This window comes from Schistocerca serialis, chromosome 2 (genome assembly GCF_023864345.2).
Source record: "Schistocerca serialis cubense isolate TAMUIC-IGC-003099 chromosome 2, iqSchSeri2.2, whole genome shotgun sequence".
Lineage (NCBI taxonomy): Eukaryota > Metazoa > Arthropoda > Insecta > Orthoptera > Acrididae > Schistocerca > Schistocerca serialis.
Genome location: NC_064639.1, coordinates 1016438459 through 1016457246, shown reverse-complemented (window position 1 = coordinate 1016457246; position 18788 = coordinate 1016438459). Strand labels below are relative to the sequence as shown.

At 39.1% G+C, this 18788-nt stretch overlaps 1 protein-coding gene across 1 annotated transcript in view; it reads left to right on the top strand.

Moving 5' to 3' along the window:
* LOC126458432 (brefeldin A-inhibited guanine nucleotide-exchange protein 3) overlaps window positions 1-18788 on the top strand; it is a 325613-nt gene that overhangs the window by 262666 nt on the left and 44159 nt on the right. The window contains exons 21-24 of the mRNA XM_050095487.1: window positions 12001-12180; window positions 12300-12549; window positions 12702-12870; window positions 17472-17776. Coding sequence (XP_049951444.1) covers window positions 12001-12180; window positions 12300-12549; window positions 12702-12870; window positions 17472-17776 — 904 coding nt within the window. The remainder of the gene's footprint in view (window positions 1-12000; window positions 12181-12299; window positions 12550-12701; window positions 12871-17471; window positions 17777-18788) is intronic.

Here is an 18788-nt window from a genome sequence, read left to right as displayed (position 1 = left end):
ACTTAGCCAATAAAGTTAAAGACATACATTGTCATCAATATTCTATGTTAATATCTTTTGGCATTAAAAAACTCCACACGAATGTACCAGTCAAAACAGCATTGCACAAAAAAAAAAATTATTGTTCTTTAAAAAAGAAATTTCTGACAAACAAAGTACTGATTTCATGAATTAGCTTCAAATCGTGGTTCAATATAATTATTTTGAAATCAGTGGACAGTTATATCAACAACCTGATGATCTCGTGATGGAAAACCCATTAGCAGGAATGCTAGCAGACATTTTTATAAATTATGTAGAAGAAACATTTTTTTGAAAATTTTTCAGTTGCTGCGTTATGCTTTATTTCATATTCTAAATATGTTGATGATATTTTGATTATTTATAGAGGACCGAGTAATGGGATTGATAATCTACTCAAAATTTTTAACGAACTATACGAAAAAATTACTTTCACCTGCGAGCTTGAAAACAAATTCCAGCAATTACACTACTTAGACCTTACTCTGATGATAGTAGGTGACAAAATTTCCTTTAACATCTTCCATAAAGAAACTTGGACTGATCAAATAGTGCATTTTACTTCAACACATCCCCAGTTTCGTGAAAAGCCTTCTTTCGTTCAGCTGTCCATGCGGCAATTGCTGTTGCCTTATCCAATGAAAATCATGAAGCAGAAATAAATTTGATCAAAACTATTGCAGTTAATAGTGGCTATGAACCCAACATAGTAAGTAACATTTTCAGCAATAAAAAGAAGAACAGAATCACCACCCTGGGCATCTCCTTTAATGACCAAATTGAATAGAAAAATTTTATTTCTGTACCATTTCTTGGTCCTGATCTTACAGAATACAGTATCTTATGCAAAACAAATATGATTTCAAAGTAGCTTTTTTCACCAATAATTCTGTAAAAAATAGTCTTATTCACAATATGGATTCAACACAGTCTCATTTGCGAAAGTCATTTTATAAAATCGTCTGTGACTCTCGTCTGGCCTATTACATAGGACAGACAGGGGAAGCTGTATCTGTAAGTTTTAGAGAACATCATCTAGGAAAAAAGTGTACTGATATTCATAATTCATCCTTTGCCGAGCACTTGTTAATCGCAGGGCATAAACTCGAAGAAGTGCAAGATGTCAGTATTCTACATTCCGGGAAAAAGGTTTCAGGGTTTACATCCTAGAAGAATTGGAAAATTTAAAATAGCTCTTGCTTAAAAATGGTTTTATTCTTAACAAACAATTACAGTTGCATAATAAAAACTTCTTCCGAGATTTGTAGCTGTTACTTAGCTTTGCCTGATTTTTCAAATTCTTCCATAGTAGTGTTGGGAATGTTCCCAATAGCAGAATTGTGTATATCAGATGGGAATTGTAGAAAGCAAAGTTTCATTAACATGCCCTATCAGATTATGGAGTACATATTATTCACACACAAAATTGTTTCCCATTTCTTATTTCCCATTGCTTAGGAGTATGGCTGCAATTAGGAGGAGGTCACTCTCCCCTGTCCCATTATTCCATAGTGCTTTAGCTTTCTTATTAGGATGTCACTGGACACTTTGATAAAGTCTTTCTTTAAATCTGACAGTGTCACACAGGTTATTGACATATTCTCAAAGCAATCGTATACTTTTATTATGATGATGTTGTCAACTGCTTTCACAATAGGGAGGGTACATCTGAAGCCATTACTGTGCACGACAGATTAGATTGGTATATTCATAATACTGATTCATCTGCTAGTGCGTACAGTACTCTCTTATTTCAGAAATTATTGGGACAAATGAAATAGGTCAGTAATTGTCAGGTTGTGCTGTGTTACCTTTCTCATAGACAGTCTTGATTATGGATATTTTTAACCACTGTGGGTTGGCACCTTTCCTTTATATTTTGTTTATTAGTTTTGTTAAAGGTGTTATTATCTCTGTTCTCATGTGTTGAGAATTAGAAAATTCATGGTGACCTTCAGCTCAGGAATTACTGAGTTTGGCTACAGCTTCGCTGAGAGCTCTACAAGTTACATGACTCCATCTAAAACTGTCTGTTGTTTCATTGTGTAATGACAGCTATAATGTTCTGCCTTTCCCACATCAATCTCTTTCTAAGATAGGAGTGGCAAAGTATGTAATTTTTGTTTCACAGTGAACTGGAATACTGCAATCTTTTTTTGGCAGTTTGTTTCTTTTTTGTTGACTTTCCATGTTGCTTTATGTCTTGACTGAAGATCTGAGCTGCTTTTTAATGATTGTGTATTTATCTTTATCTGCTTAACTGTAAAGTGATCTATAACAATACAGGAGCATCATGAGCCTTATATTACTTAGATGTGGTGTTTACCAGTGTTTTAAACCTCCTCATTTAGAATGGTGTTTTCACTTGCAATATTACTCATAACATATAGGGAACATTTCTTCAAAAACTTAAGTTAACATACCTAAAAATATTTTGGCTGACTCATTAGCATTCATATCATGTGTAATTAATTTGTTCCAGTCTGTTAAGCCTAATATAGTTCTTAGTGTGTTTAGTTTCTGTTCGTTAATGGATTGGTTACTTTTCTGCAACAGGTATCTGTTATCTAGAGGAATTTTAGGCCACAGCCCTTTGTGGTCAGCACTGCGAAGTGTAGTTGTATTATACTGCATTCTGCTTAACTGAAAATTTCAGATAGTATTACCCAGAGGTCCGGGTCTGCATTTGTTATTCTTTAGAAACAAAACCATCAGTTTCTCAAGCCTTTCAAAGAATAAGTCTTCATGGCAATTGGCTGGGCGATATATAGAGAAAGAAATAATTTCAGTTTGTAAACAATACAGCTGCAGCTTCAAAATTAGGTTCTACATGAAATTTCCTTACATCAGTAATTTCATAATTTGGTTTAAGTATTTTATTAATGTGGACAGACACACTATCGTGCTTCATATTTGTTAAGAAGTAAAGTGTGTGTGAATGTGGCAATCATTTCTGAAAGATGAATGAGCTGTTTAGAACTAGCTTTTTACATTATGTAACTTCTCTGTGAGAATATATGAACAGAACAATGTTGTACACTAGGGAAATACTGAATGAGGTGGCATTATTTTAAACAGATGATCTTTGTATTCTAGAGGTGGAGATTCTAATCCCCATCTGGCCATCTTACTACTACTGCTGCTACTGCTACTGTTCTGCTGCTGCTGGTAGCTAATATAACAGCATAAGGGGTAGAGGAGATCTGCCTACCTTTTCCAACTTTATCAGGGAGCTCTCACTGGACAGCTATTTCACAAATACGTTTAACTGTTCTCCTTACTTTTCTCTCATTATATTTCCACCCTTACTTGATTTTGACAGATTAAAAAATTCGTACTAACACACAGTATCACTGGCACAAAAAAATGTTAACAAAATGAACACATGCCAAATTTCACTGCAAAAGTTTGTTAAAATTGAGTATACAGCCTGCAGCCTAACCTTCTGTATCCAATAACCTTACCACTTGTTTCACCAGCTTCTGTCCCTTTACAACCTGGAGCTCTGCTTGTTGCTGCTGATACATCCTCTTTCTACTCCTACATACGCGATGATTATGGCTTTGCTGCTGTTTAATTATTTATGGCTTTGCTGCTGTTTAATGTTGTCTATCAAAAGGCTCGACTGTCTCTAGATCGACAGATTCTTTCCTGGTAACCAGGAAGGTCGACATCTGCACTCACAACTATTTCTCCTGTGAAGACATGTCTTGCCAACAATACCACAATCCTACAATAGGCACTTGAATGTAACTATCTTGTGCTAACCTGTTCATAAGATGTCTCAAAGTCTTATTTCCTATTCATTCAGAATCCTAAACCACTAAACCACTCATTCATTGGTGACATCTTTATGATCTGGACCCACGTGAGTGCACCCTATTCTCATTCCTCCAGAACGTCGACACTTGGTCCCCTACTTGTGTCAAGTAGCCCTCAATGACTCTCTGTATCACATTCTTGTGTGTTGACTTCCACCTCACCAAAGTCTGTATAAAGGACTCTGTTTTATATTATATCTTCCAGTCACCAGCAGTACTTCTGATTCAACAACTATCAGCCATTCTGTTACATACCAAAATATTCCTCCCATACAACCTGGTCATTTGTGAGTATTGTTTCTGCAGTGACAAGCAGCCCTCTTACCTTGATGAGGACTTTTCAGACTGAAATTACTGTCAAAATCTTGTCTATAAAAAGATCAGCCATGTAGTGTCGAGCCACAATCCGAAAATTGCTCACAAACCTGCTGGCCAGCCACAAAAGAGCATCCCCATTCTTCACGAAACTACAAAATCCTTGTCCTCCTTATGCTCCTCTTATGCCACATGAATCATATCCCTATAGAAGATCTACTGAGCAACATGTGGCACAATTGGTAATGTACCACACTTGAACACTGTATGAGCTGGTATCAAACTCTCCCACGTGACATCTACATTTAGGTTTTTTGTGGTTTCCCTCAACTCAAGACAAATGCCAGGATGGGTACTTTGAAAAGGGCATTGATGATTTTCTTTCTTTCCTTATTCAGTCCAGTCTTCTTCTCCATTTCTAATTATCTTTTTGTCAACATTAAATCTTAGTTTTCCTGCCCTTGGAAGGCTCAGATACCCTTGTCACTAGCTAGCACTTCCTGTCCTGAGAGAGACAGTGCCACCTGGCAAAGCAGTTACATCATATACCAACTTTACGGTAACAATTGCACAGCTTTCTCAATGGATATAACCATAAAAAAATGTTCCAATTGCATGAATAACCACTGCCGAACTCTGAGCAGGGGCCAAGTAGACCACCTATTTATGGAACATTACAGGACAAGATAAAGTGTTTGATGTAAACAGCTATTTCACAACCTATACCACCTGTTTTCTCCTCAACACACTGCCTTTTCCCAGTTGTCCAGGTGAGAACTATCTTTGCAGCACATACTTTTCTTCATTGACCTTTCCTGTACACATGTATTCCGCCTGTATCTGCCATCATCCCTCCCCTCTCCCCCTACTGTTCCCATCAAATTCAACCCTTGTGCCCACATGTCTCCCCCTTTTTTACTTTTCACTTTTTTAATCTTTCCTATTTCTTTATTGTTTTCTCCTACTCACAATTCGCTATGTTCCATACTTTCCTTCCTACCCTGCCTCCCTCCCTCCCTGTGAGCCTCCTACTTCCTCTCCATGAGCCTGAGCTGTTTCGTGCATTCGTAAGAGACTGGACTCATATTCAGGAGGGTGTGTGGTGGGGTGGGGTTTGGTTTTCTTCGTGTTGTTATCATGTTCATACAGTCCAGTCCACCTACCTCGATAGGCTTCTTGTGTGCTTGTTGACCCTTCATTCTGCCATAGCAGGTACTACGTAGGTGGTGCATCAGCGTTAAAGAAATCATCACCTAATACGTATCAGATAGAGGTCGCAAAACTCTAGTGAAAAATCAGTTCCTGAAAGTTCATGATAAATATCGGGCATTTAGAGTCTACCTTCTTGTAGCAAGATATTTGAAGTTCTGTTGTCTATGTATTGTCACTAAGATTTGTTAAATGGCTACCAAGTCCGTGTTCACAACTTTACGCAAGTGAAACATTTGGTTGATTCAGTCACCTTCCTTTACAGAACAAAATTAATGACTCTAATTCTTTCCTTTTTATTTACTATTTTCGAAGAGTGATCTAATGTAATGTGTTCAGTACAATGGTTCAGAAGTAGCTCTCCTGGGCAGTGTCCTCCCACAGATAGCACCCCCCTCTCTGTGTGGGAAGCTCTCAATTCTGACTATCTGTTGATCTGAATGACCAATCAGAACATTCTTTGTAGATGATTCTTGTGGCAAAATCCTCTCTTACCCAATCACAATGTAGAAAGTAATTTTATGTAAGCAAAACTTCTATTTATTACATTAGATTTACATCTGCATCTACATCTACATCATTATTCTGCTATTCACAATAAAGTGCCTGGCAGAGGGTTCAACGAACCACCTTCAAGCTGTCTCTCTACCATTCCAGTCTCGAACAACACATGGGAAAAACAAGCACTTAAATTTTTCTGTGTGAGCCCTGATTTATCTTTTTTTATTGTGATGATCATTTCTCCCTATGTAGGTGGGTGCCAACAGAATGTTTTTACAATCGGAGGAGAAAACTGGTGATTGAAATTTCATGAGAAGATCCCGTCACTACGAACAATGCCTTTGTTTTAATGATTACCACTCCAATTCACGTATCATGTCTGTGACACTATCTCCCCTATTTCGCGATAATACAAAACGAGCTGCCCTTCTTTGTACTTTTTCGATGTCATCCGTCAGTGCCACCTGATGCAGATCCCACATCACACAGCAATACTCCAGAACAGGGTGGACAAGCATAGTGTAAGCAGTCTCTTTAGTATACATGTTCCACCTTCTAAGTGTTCTGCCAATGGATCGTAGTCTTTGGTTTGCTCTACCCACCATATTATCTACATGATCGTTCCAATTTAGGTTATTTGTAATTGTAATCCCTAAGTATTCAGCTGAATTTACAGCCTTCAGATTTGTGTGACCTATCACGTAATTGAAATTTAGCTAATTTCTTTCAGTACTCATGTGAATAACTTCACATTTTTCTTTCTTCAGGATCAATTGCCACTTTTCGCACTGTACAGATATCTTATCTAATTCATTTTGCAAGTCGTTTTGATCATCTGATGACTTTACAAGACGGTAAATGACAGCATCATCTGCAAACAATCTAAGACGGATACTCAGATTGTCTCCTATGTTGTTAATATAGATCAGGAACGATAGAGGGCCTATAACACTTCCTCGAGGAACACTGGATATTACTTCTGTTTTACTCGATGACTTACCAACTATTACTATGAACTGACAGGAAATCTTGAATCCAGTCGCACAACTGAGGCGATACTCCGTAGGCATGCAGTTTGTTTAGAAGCCGCTTGTGAGGAACGGTGTCGAAAGCCTTCTGGAAATCTAAAAATATGAAATCAATTTGACATCCCCTGTTGATAGCACTTAATACTTTATGAATATGAAGAGCTAGTTGTGTTTCACAAGAACGATATTTTCTGAATCCATGCTGACTATGTGTCAATAAATCATTTTCTTCAAGGTACTTCATAATTTTCGAATACAGTGTATGTTCCAAAACCCTACTGCAAATCGACGTTAGTGACATAGGCCTGTAATTCAGCGGATTACTCCTACTTCCCTTGTTGGGTATTGGTGTGATTTGAGCAATTTTCCAGTCTTTATGTACGGATCTTTCTGTTAGCAAGCAGTTGTATATAATTGCTAAATATGGAGCTATTGTATCAGCATACTGCGAGAGGAACCTTACTGGTATACAGTCTGGACCAGAGGCCTTGCCTTTATTAAGTGATTTAAGCTGCTGTGTTACATCGAGGATATCTACTTCTATGTTTCTCATCTGGGCAGTTGTTCTTGATTGGAATTCAGGATTATTTACTTTGTCGTCTTTGGTGAAGGAGTTTCGGAAAACCATGTTTAATAACTCTGCTTTAGTGGCACTGTCATCAGTGACTTCACCATTGTTATCGCGCAGTGAAGGTATTGATTGCATATTGCCACTGGTGTGCTTTATGTATGACCAGAATCTCTTTGGGTTTTCTGCGGGATTTTGAGACAGACTTTCGCTGTGGAAATTATTAAAACAATCTCACATTGAAGTACGCAGTATATTTCGAACTTCTGTAAAACTTTGCCAATCTTGGGGATTCTGCGTTCTTTTAAATTTGGCATGCTTTTTTCATTGCTTCTGCAACAACAATCTGAACCGCTTTGTGTACCATGGGGCTCAGTACCAACACTTATTAATTTATGTGGTATATATATCTCACTTGCTGTCGATACTATCTCTTTGAAAACATTCCACTACTTTTCTACACTTACATGATCAGATCGGAAGGAATCAGCTTTTTTAAATAGATATACTTTGCGTTTCTTTTTGATGGTTGTAGATGTTACAGTATTTAGCCTAGCAGCAACTGCCTTGTGGTCACTAATCCCTGTACTCGTCACAATATTCATTATTTGTCCAGGATTATTTGTTGCTAAAAGGTCAAGTATGCTTTCACAACCATTTACACGTCGAGTGGGCTCATGAACTAATTGTTAAAAATAATTTTCTGAGAAAGCATTCAGAACAATTTTGGATAACATTTTATGCCTGCCGCCGCCTTTAAACATATAATTTTGCCAGCGTATTGAGGATAGATTGAAGTCCCCACCGACTATAATTGTATAAAAGGGGTACCTTTTTGAAATGCGACTCAAATTTTCTTTGAACTGTTCACCAACTATATCTTCTGAGTCAGGGGGTTGGTAAAACGATCCAATTAATAGTTTAGTCCGATTGTCAGGTATAACCTCTACCCACACTATTTCATGCGAACTATCTACTTCAGTTTCACTATAAGGCAAACTACCTCTGACAACAATAAATACTCCACCACCAACTGTATTTAATCTATCCTTTCTGAACACTGTTAGATTGTTTGAAAAAAAATCAGCTGAACTTATTTCTGGCTTTAGCCAGCTCTCTGTACCTACAACTATTTGAGCTTCAGTGCTTTCTATTAGGGCTTGGAGCTCTGGTTCTTTCCCAACACAGCTATGACAGTTTACAACTACAATACCAATCGTTTCTACAACTACCTTACTGTGTTTTACCTGCCCACTTTTAGACAGACGCCCCTTCTGTGGTTCCCTGAGACCCTCTAACCTAAAAAACCTCCCAGTCCCTTCCACACAGCCCCCGCTACCCGTGTAGCCACCTCTTGTGTGTAGTGGACTCCTGACCTATTAAGCGGAACCTGGAAACCCACCACCTGAGCGTCTGATTCAGACCCTCCACTTGGCTCTGCACCAAAGGACCACAGTCGGTTCTATCGACAATGCTGCAGATGGTGAGCTCCACATTACCCTTGGAAGCAAGACTGGCAGTTTTTACTATTTCTGCTAGCCGCCCGAAACCAGACAGAATCTCCTCTGATCTAAAGTAACACACGTCATTGGTACCGACGTGAGCCACCACCTGCAGTTGGCTGCACCCTGTACTCTTCATAGCATCCAGAAGCACCCTTTCCACATACGGAATGACTCCCCTTGGAATGCACATGGAAGGCACAGTGGCTTCCTTCCCCTTCTTCGCAGCCAATGTTTCTAAGGGGCCCCATTATGTGCTTAACGTCGGAGCTCCCAGTTGCCATCAAACCCACCCTCTGGTAACACCCAGACCTAGCAGGCCCAGAAGCTTCTTCTGGAACTGGGTGGACGATTGCATCCGGCTCAGAGACATCGTCAGCCACAGATAACGCCTGAAACCTGTTCGTCAAACGAACCGGGGAGGCCCTACGATTGGCCCCTCGGAAAGTTTTTCACTGCCTGCCATACTTTTGAATGACCTCGCACTCTACCACGGGTGGGGGGTCAGTCTCAGTGCAGGCAGTACCCAGGGTGGTCACAGCGGTGGACCAATCGGAGGACACGTGGGACGTGCTTGATGTCCCTCGCATCCCCGCGTTCATCCCCCACAGTGACGCCCCTTGGCAGCAGCCTGGAGCTGTGTGATGGAAGCCAACGCAGCCTGGAGCTGTGAGCGAAGGGTCGCCAACTCAGCTCGCATCTGTACACAACAGTCACAGTTCCTGTCCATTACTCAGTCGCTCCTGTTTGAAGCTCATAAAAATATGCAATAAATGATCGGTGTAATCGCCTTATTAGCTCCGCGAAATCGATGTGCTCTCTCACTGATGGTCTAACCAACACTGAGCTGTTCTAACCAAACAAACAAAACCCTGTATGATACAAGGGTCGATAGCAATGGTGGTACTGTACACTACACTGTATTGAAATAGAAGGTTGTGCCTAGTAAGCACTCGAACACCCAAGAAATTACAAAAATAAACTAGTAACTACACAGATAACTGAAAATAAGTCGCTCGTGTTTGAAGCCTGTAAAAATATGTTACAAGCAAACGGTGTAATTGCCTTATTAGTAGCAGGAACTCATGGTGCACTCTCGCTGACGGTCTAATTATAAACCAAATAAAGTATGAAATAATTCCAAAGTTAAATAATAAACTTATTCCATTCATAATCTTTTCTGGCTGCCTTTTTCAAAAACATGCTGACTCAGACATTTGTCACATGACTTCTGGTTCCTCCCAGGAATTTTTCCCACGGTTTGGATTTCACATAGATCTTCACAAAATAAAAGATTTTGAATTTTCAAATGTCCCTCATTCACCCTCAAATTCACTCCCATGCACTCGCATAACAAATTTTAACTGAATATTAATTTTAGAAGCTTACAGTATTACGTCAAATAAAAATTACAAATTATGTATAATGAAAGATTCTAGTTAATTGATTTTTAGGAGCTGAACTTTTCATAGTAGTTCCATAATATGTTGAAAGTCAATCTGTTGCCCTTACTCAATCAGTTTTGAAATACCAGAATGGTTTTGTATGATTTTTAGGTAAAATTTTCTATCCATTAAACTAAGATAAATAAAATGAAATTTGGACAAAATCATTTTATCAGTATTAAAAAGCATGTGTGAAGTTTGAACAAAATGGGGGAATAACTAATCTAGTTTATTTATAGTCTTAGGGACTATAAATATTTGTAGCATTCTACTGGCAGGCTGAGTCACTGCCACAGGTGGCAACTGATATAGGTGTGTCAGCTGCGTCCTAACTAAAGAAAATAAATGAATGAATCTCTTGCAGCTACTGGACCAGAGGTGCTCATGGCTCCACAATTTACTGCACCTATCATAACACGGAATAACTTGCTACGGTACAGGTTGCAGTTCAAAACAACATCCAACCATCTAGATTTAGGTTTTCAATTACTTTTGTAAATTGCTTAAGGTGAAGTCTGGGATAGTCCATACAAAAAGCCACCTCTGTATGGACCCATATGTTCCACTTAATTACAATATTTCCCAACCCCTCTCCCATTATGTTCTCCCTCGCCCCACCCCCTAGCCCCTGTCTCGAACTCCAACCAAATCCAAGATTTCTACTCATGCTGCAGCATCAAGAGACAGTTGTGTATGTGTGTGTGTGAGTTGGGGGAGGGTGGGGTGATGTGCATGCACATGCTCTCTGAAGAAGAAATTTTTTATTTTGCTTATATGCTTGTCTACTTCTCAGCAGATTTTTTATCTGGAGGAAGTACCAGACCTCATATACATAAAATATCCTGAAACTTTGGTCCCAAGTCATCAAATCTTTAGACTGCTTATTGCATCTTGTGTTATTCTTTGAATTATAAACTCGAGTCTTTCTAATGTATTGTAGCAAAATCTGATGTCATTTACAAAACATTTTAATACTCCACTAATGCTATGGTTGAGAGCAGATGGGAATTTTATTAGAAAATTTTGTGAACTATTGGTTATGCAGTAACAGAGTCCATCTTTCATCGAAAGCAGTTGTTCCACATTCACATATTAATTATCATACATGTTTTCAGTAATTATGCATCTCCTTCCCGCTTAGTGATACACTGCTGTTTCTATCAAAACTGGACTATTATGTGTTTATTCATCCTCTTTGTGCTTCAGGCTAAACTCTAATATTTCTTCTCAGAGTGAGCCAGTCAGTTACAGGGAAATTATGGGATCCATTAATATCTTTTAAATGTATAGGACAGTTCAAGCTGTATTTTTATGTATTTATGAATATGTACTTGATGTTTGATCTGTCTTGCAGAGCTACTTACAAATGAAAATTCCATTTGTAAGTTAAATTTCTGTTGAATTGCACAATTACTTCTACTCAGTTTACAAGGTGTAAGAGCCTCTCAGTTCAGTATTTTGGTGTTGTATTTCTAAAAACAAATAGTGGCACTGAAGTGTGTTGTGCACAGAAATAGTTTACAAAAGATCCCTACTAATAATTGTAAACTTCTGTGTAAAGTGTCAAAACATTTACTACTCTTTTTCCAGGCTGCATGTCATAAGGAACGAGCCATCTCCAAAAAAGCAGTTGCATGCATTCATGATGCTGTAAATGCCCTCTTGAATGAGCAGACAGAGCTACCGTATTTTCATTTTAATGAAGCTCTCTTCAAACCTTTTGAAAATCTACTATGTCTTGAACTCTGTGATGTAGATGTTCAGGATCAGGTAATTCAGTTGTAGAATATTTATGTAGAATGAATGATAAATTTCCTTTTTGCCAATAATAGAGTTTTTTCTAATCTGACTTTATAAATGGAATTGCTACTTATCCTGGATGTTTTCAGATTGTGAGCTGTATTTGTGAATTTGTGGAAGCAAACAGAACCGAAATACGATCTGGCTGGCGCCCCCTTTTTGGTGCTCTTAGGGTAGTCAAATTACCATTTTCACAGACTGCTGGAGATAACATAAACAGCCACCTTCGTGCTTTGCTTGATGTGTTTGAAGTATTTCTGCAAACTGATAATGCATTGGTGTTCTCAAATGCTGCAGTCGATTGCATACTTTGCCTACTGAAACATGTACGAGGCCCAAGTAAGTGTAGAATTGCTTATCATTGACAGTTATATTGACTAAGCTGTCTAAATAAAGTCTATGCATTTCTGTAAATAACATAGGAATATCAGGTATCAGTGTAATTGTAATGTTTGTTTGAAATAAAATATCTCTTGTCATTTCATACGCAGGTGAAATTGAAGAAATTTCTGGTTACCCACCAGATGAATTCTCAGGTTCTCATTTGAATCCATCTGTGGAACTTTGCCTGGCTGCACTAAGATATCTTGAGAGATGTGCTGACATTTTAGCGTCTATGTACAATATGCCTGCATGCCCAGTATTTCACTCAGCTCACAGGTACATTTTTGCATGTTACAATCTTTTTAATAAATTGATGCTGTGCATGTTCTAGAATTGTGTTTATATTGTGCCTTAAGGAAAAAAGAGACTCCTATGAATGTGTACATGCTTTCATATGTGCACGTCTGTGTGCTTAAGTTTGTCTGTATATATATTGTATTAATTTTCCTAAATGTAGTTACACACTTTTACTTTTCTCATACTAACTATCATAACTATCATGTTTATTTCCTTTTCTTTTCATCAGTGGCTAATGGAATTTTTTAATAAACCTCTGATATTCCTCAACAATTTAGAATAACACACTGTCAAAAACAAACTACTTTAGGAGTATTTGAGAACGAACTATATGCCCATTAATTCCCACATTCTAGATATGAAAGGCTTTGCTGAAGATTACGTGCATTAAATTCTTCATTCCTGAATCTGGAGTACTATATTTGTAGTTCTAATTCACGGTTGGTGAAGGAAATATAACTCTAGATTATGTGTCCATGTTCACTACATTTCCATCTTTTCCTTTAATTCAGTTCATCATCTATTCATATCTTTTTGCATGTGATTGCCATAATAACATTTCATCTGTATTGTTTGCTTGCACCCAAAGAAGAGTCATAGCTTTTTGTGGCTCTCAGAAATTGCGTTCCTTTATACGCTCACTCCACTTGCCCCACTGGAGTCTACTATATTCTGCAACCTTTTATTTTTCACTTGTCTTAAGTATTCATCCATTTTCCTTCCTGTAGATGGATGTTATGACAATGGAAGCACTAGTCTCTATCATCTGTATTTTCATTTTCCACCATTTTGTTGTTTCAACATTTCTTTGAAATATGCTTTAGCTTCTTACTGTAGTTATTGGTGCTTATATAAATATTCTATTATAGCTGACTGTGCAGATCAATACTTATGATGGACATTCTGGAAATAAGTTTCATCATTGTTTTACACACAGAAATTTTATTGCCCAAAATAAATACACCATGGCTTCATGAACTATATACCTTGCACTATTTTTTGACGTTGTTGTCACTGACACAGAAACATTTGATGTAGTATGCATATAGTTTTGAAGAAACCACTCTGGTATAACTCAGTGTCCTGTGATGCTAGGAATTGTCTCTCAGCGTGCTCCACGTCAGCATTGGTTTGGAAGTGACATCCCGAGAGAGCAGCTTTTAATGCACGGAACAGTTGAAAGTCCAGTGGGGGCAAGACTGGGGTTGTAGTCTGGGCTTTCCAATGTCTCCCAACTGAAGTGACAAATCTGATCCTGTGCAAGCCTTGCTGTGTGTGGTTTTGCTTTATTGTCAAAGAGCACTCCACCCTCACTCAAGAGCTCTACTCTCTTTTGTCAAATGATGCATTAATGATTCCTTGCTGGAGGAAATCAATGAGAATCACACTTTTCATGTCCCAGAACACTATGACCACAACCTTTCTTGTGGTAGGTGACACTTCAAATTTTTTCCTCACTGGGGAACTGGGATGCTTACACATCATTGAGGTACCCTTGGATTCTCAGTTAAAGTCTCATAGCCTCTGAGGATTCTGAACAGGAGCTCATTTCCCTCTCACACATATTGCACTGAGAGATCGAAGCTGATTCCCATTCTCACAATCTTGTGATCTGGCCTCAGATTTCTTGGCACACATCTTGCAGACACTTTTCAGTAACCCCTTAGAGAATGGAGCATGTGATGGGCTTTAGCACAACCAATAAACAATGTGTCTGACACCATTATGTGCCTGACCGCTAACAGTATGTCATGTACTCTACCACTGTTGTTTTCATTCTTGGATGTTGAAGGATACCCGCTTCAACCTTCATCCTCCACTCTGCCCTCCCTCTCAGATAACGCAACTCCAGCAACCAACCTTTTGACAGACATGACCTCTTCACCGTACACAATCTGTAGGCATTCATGGGTGACAAACAGACTAGTCCCACTTCCATCGCATCCACATTGTCAGTACACATCCATCTGCCACCGTGCTGTGTACTCAACCTCGAGGGCCCCAATCTGCTGCTACTTTTTCTTCTTCAGCACGCACGCTGCACATGCATCACTTCATGTCTGCTGACACCCCTTCTGTCACTGAACCAACAACAGATGTGGATTCATACAGTGTTTGTTTGCATCGTCTGGTGTACCATCTTCTCCTTCAAAAACTGTGATGAAACTTACTTTGGGAATGTGCCTTGTATTCTCAAGGCTTCTGCTCCTGCTATATGGCATGCAAACAACACAATGAACAAATATAATACCTCATGATATAATTGAGGCCTTGGGCAGTGGATAGCCATATATTAATATTATAACTCTACTTCTAAACTTTTATTTCTCGTTGGAGGCTTTTTGTATGAATGTGCTCACAAATATGAGTATGCTTTTTGATGAAGAACTCGTGTTCTGAAGTTGTACTACACTGTTCTCATTTTCAAACAATGGAAAATCCAGGATAGAATATAACAATATTTTGAAAAGGATGAAGATGAAATGAGAGATATGATACTGCGTGAAGAGTTTGACAGAGCACTAAAAGACCTGAGTCGAAACAAGGCCCCGGGAGTAGACAACATTCCATTAGAACTACTGACAGCCTTGGGAGAGCCAGTCCTGACAGAACTCTACCATCTGGTGAGCAAGATGTATGAGACAGGCAAAATACCCTCAGACTTCAAGAAGAATATAATAATTCCAATCCCAAAGAAAGCAGGTGTTGACAGATGTGAAAATTACCGAACTATCAGTTTAATAAGTCTCAGCTGCAAAATACTAACGTGAATTCTTCACAGACGAATGGAAAAACTAGTAGAAGGCGACCTAGGGGAAGATCAGTTTGGATTCCGTAGAAATATTGGAACACGTGAGGCAATACTCACCCTACGACTTATCTTAGAAGCTAGATTAAGGAAAGGCAAACCTACATTTCTAGCATTTGTAGACTTAGAGAGAGCTTTTGACAATGTTGACTGGAATACTCTCTTTCAAATTCTGAAGGTGGCAGGGGTAAAATATAGGGAGCGAAAGGCTATTTATAATTTGTATAGAAACCAAATGGCAGTTGAGTTGAGGGGCATGAAAGGGAAGCAGTGGTTGGGAAGGGAGTGAGACAGGGTTGTAGCCTCTCCCCGATGTTATTCAATCTGTATATTGAGCAAGCAGTGAAGGAAACAAAAGAAAAATTTGGAGTAGGTATTAAAATCCATGGAGAAGAAATAAAAACTTTGAGGTTCGCCGATGACATTGTAATTCTGTCAGAGACAGCAAAGGACTTGGAAGAGCAGTTGAATGGAATGGATAGTGTCTTGATAGGGGGATATAAGATGAGCATCAACAAAAGCAAAACGAGGATAATGGAATGTAGTCGAATTAAGTCGGGTGATGCTGGGGGTATTAGATTAGGAAATGAGACACTTAAAGCAGTAAAGGAGTTTTGCTATTTGGGGAGGAAAATAACTGATTATGGTCGAAGTAGAGAGTATATAAAATGTTGACTGGCAGTGGCAAGGAAAGTGTTTCTGAAAAAGAGAAATTTGTTAACATCGAGTATAGATTTAAGTGTCAGGAAGTCGTTTCTGAAAGTATTTGCGTGGAGTGTAGCCATGTATGGAAGTGAAACATGGACGATAAATAGTTTGGACAAGAAGAGAATAGAAGCTTTCGAAATGTGGTGCTACAGAAGAATGCTGAAGATTAGATGGGTAGATCATATAACTAATGAGGAGGTGTTGAAGAGGATTTGGGAGAAGAGGAGTTTGTGGCACAACTTGACTAGAAGAAGGGATCGGTTGGTAGGACATGTTCTGAGGCATCAAGGGATCACAAATTTAGCATTGGAGGGCAGCGTGGAGGGTAAAAATCGTAGAGGGAGACCAAGGGATGAATACACCAAGCAGATTCAGAAGGATGTAGGTTGCAGTAGGTACTGGGAGATGAAGAAGCTTGCACAGGATAGAGTAGCATGGAGAGATGCATCAAACCAGTCTCAGGCCTGAAGACCACAACAACAACAACAACGACTTCTACTCACCATATAGTGGAGATGCTGAGTCACAGACAGGCATAATAAAAAAGTCGGGCCTCAGTGGCCATAGAGTGAGTGAGTGTGTGTGTGTGTGTGTGTGTGTGTGTGTGTGTGTGTGTGTGTTCTCTTTCTGAAGAAGGCCAAGTTGGCCGAAAGTTCACTTTCCAACAGTCTCTGTATTGTGCCTATCTGTGACTCAGCATCTCTGCTATATGATGAATAGTAACTATCCTTTTCATAATATTGTTACTGTTCAAGTTTTTCTTTATGTGGCCCATTGTAGTTCAATACTTCAGCTATAAAGTGAATATTTGCTTGAATTCACCCCAATATTTGTATTTTACTCCTCCATACTTCTGATAAGAATTAAATAGTTGCATGTTTTTTTAAGTTGGGATCACCTTTGCCGAGGGTGCTTATCATTTTATTGTGGATCTTCATAGTATATTGAATAAGTAATCTGTTAAATTCTTGTTACATTTCTTTTAAAAAATGTGTATGCAGTACATAGTGACAAGAATATTATTCAGTTATGTAAACAAAAACTTGTTTCTTGCTATTCATAGGATTCAGTTAAACAACTCACCACAAGTTGTGGATCCATTAATACCGAATGTGGAAGTTACTCAATTTGAAATGGGTACAAGTGCTGCTGAGAGTAATATGGATGGTGGTATTTCATACAGCTCACTTAGTATCAGTGGTGAGATGCTATCACTGGATGCTTTAGACAAACCTAGTGGTGTTTTACGAGTGTGGTTCATACTATTGGAAGGACTGGCAAGTGCTACAATGACCTGCCCACGCCGTTATCAACCTTATGCCTTGGATGTATTGTTTCAGCTGCTAAGGGAGTTGCTCAGTATGCCTGGTTAGTAAGCTATTAATTTTAAAATGTTATTTGTGTACTCATATGTCACAACATTCAAAAGTCATTATTATATCTCTAAAGCAAAGCACACAAAGTTCATTATTTGTAGTGTGTGAACTTTTTAGCGTATCACTCACAAGCAAAGTAAGCTCACTAAAGAATAAAATCAAACAATGGAAATTCTGGGTAAGCCTATCAGTAGTGTAGGAAAGATAGATTGCTACTTACCATAAAGATGACATGTGAAGTTGCAGACAAGCACAATTAAAAGACACTTACATATAAGCTTTTGGCCACAGTCTTTGTCAGAAAAAGAGAAACACACACCTTTTATTCACACAAGTAAGCACATTTCATGCACACATGACTGCCAACTGTGGCAGCTCAGGCCAGAATGCAGCAGTCTGTTAAGGTGGGGAGAGAGTGGGAGGTGCAGTAGTGTGCAGGTGGGGGGGGGGGGGTGCAGTCTGGCAGATGGTGCAGGGAACACAGTGCCAACAGGCACGGGGTCAGGAAGTTGTGGAGCAGAGAGGCAGGGAACAGGGAGCAAAAATGGATGGGAGCAGGAAAGATGGGCAGATGCATTGGCAGAAGTCGGCAAACAAAGAAGGTAGGAGACAGGAATGAGGAGGAGGTGACAGGGCAGAGGGGGTGGAAACTGTTGAGTGGAAGGTGTGGGGCCAGTGTAGGTTGAGACTGGGATAATTATAGGAGTAGAGAATGTGTTAAAAAGATAATCCCCATTTGAACATTTCAGAAAAGCTGGTTATGGAGGAGAGGATCCAGGTGACTCGTGTAGTGAAGCAGCCATTGAAATCAAGGATGTTACATTCACCTGCATGTTGTGCCACAGGGTGGTCTACCTTGCTCATGGCCGCAGTTTGGCAGTGGCCATTCATTCTGGTGGACAGCTGGTTTGTAGTCTTATAAAAAGCTATGCAATGATTGCAGCAGAGCTGGTAAGTGATATAGCTGCTTTCACAGGTGGCCTGGCCCCTGGTTGGGTAGGAGA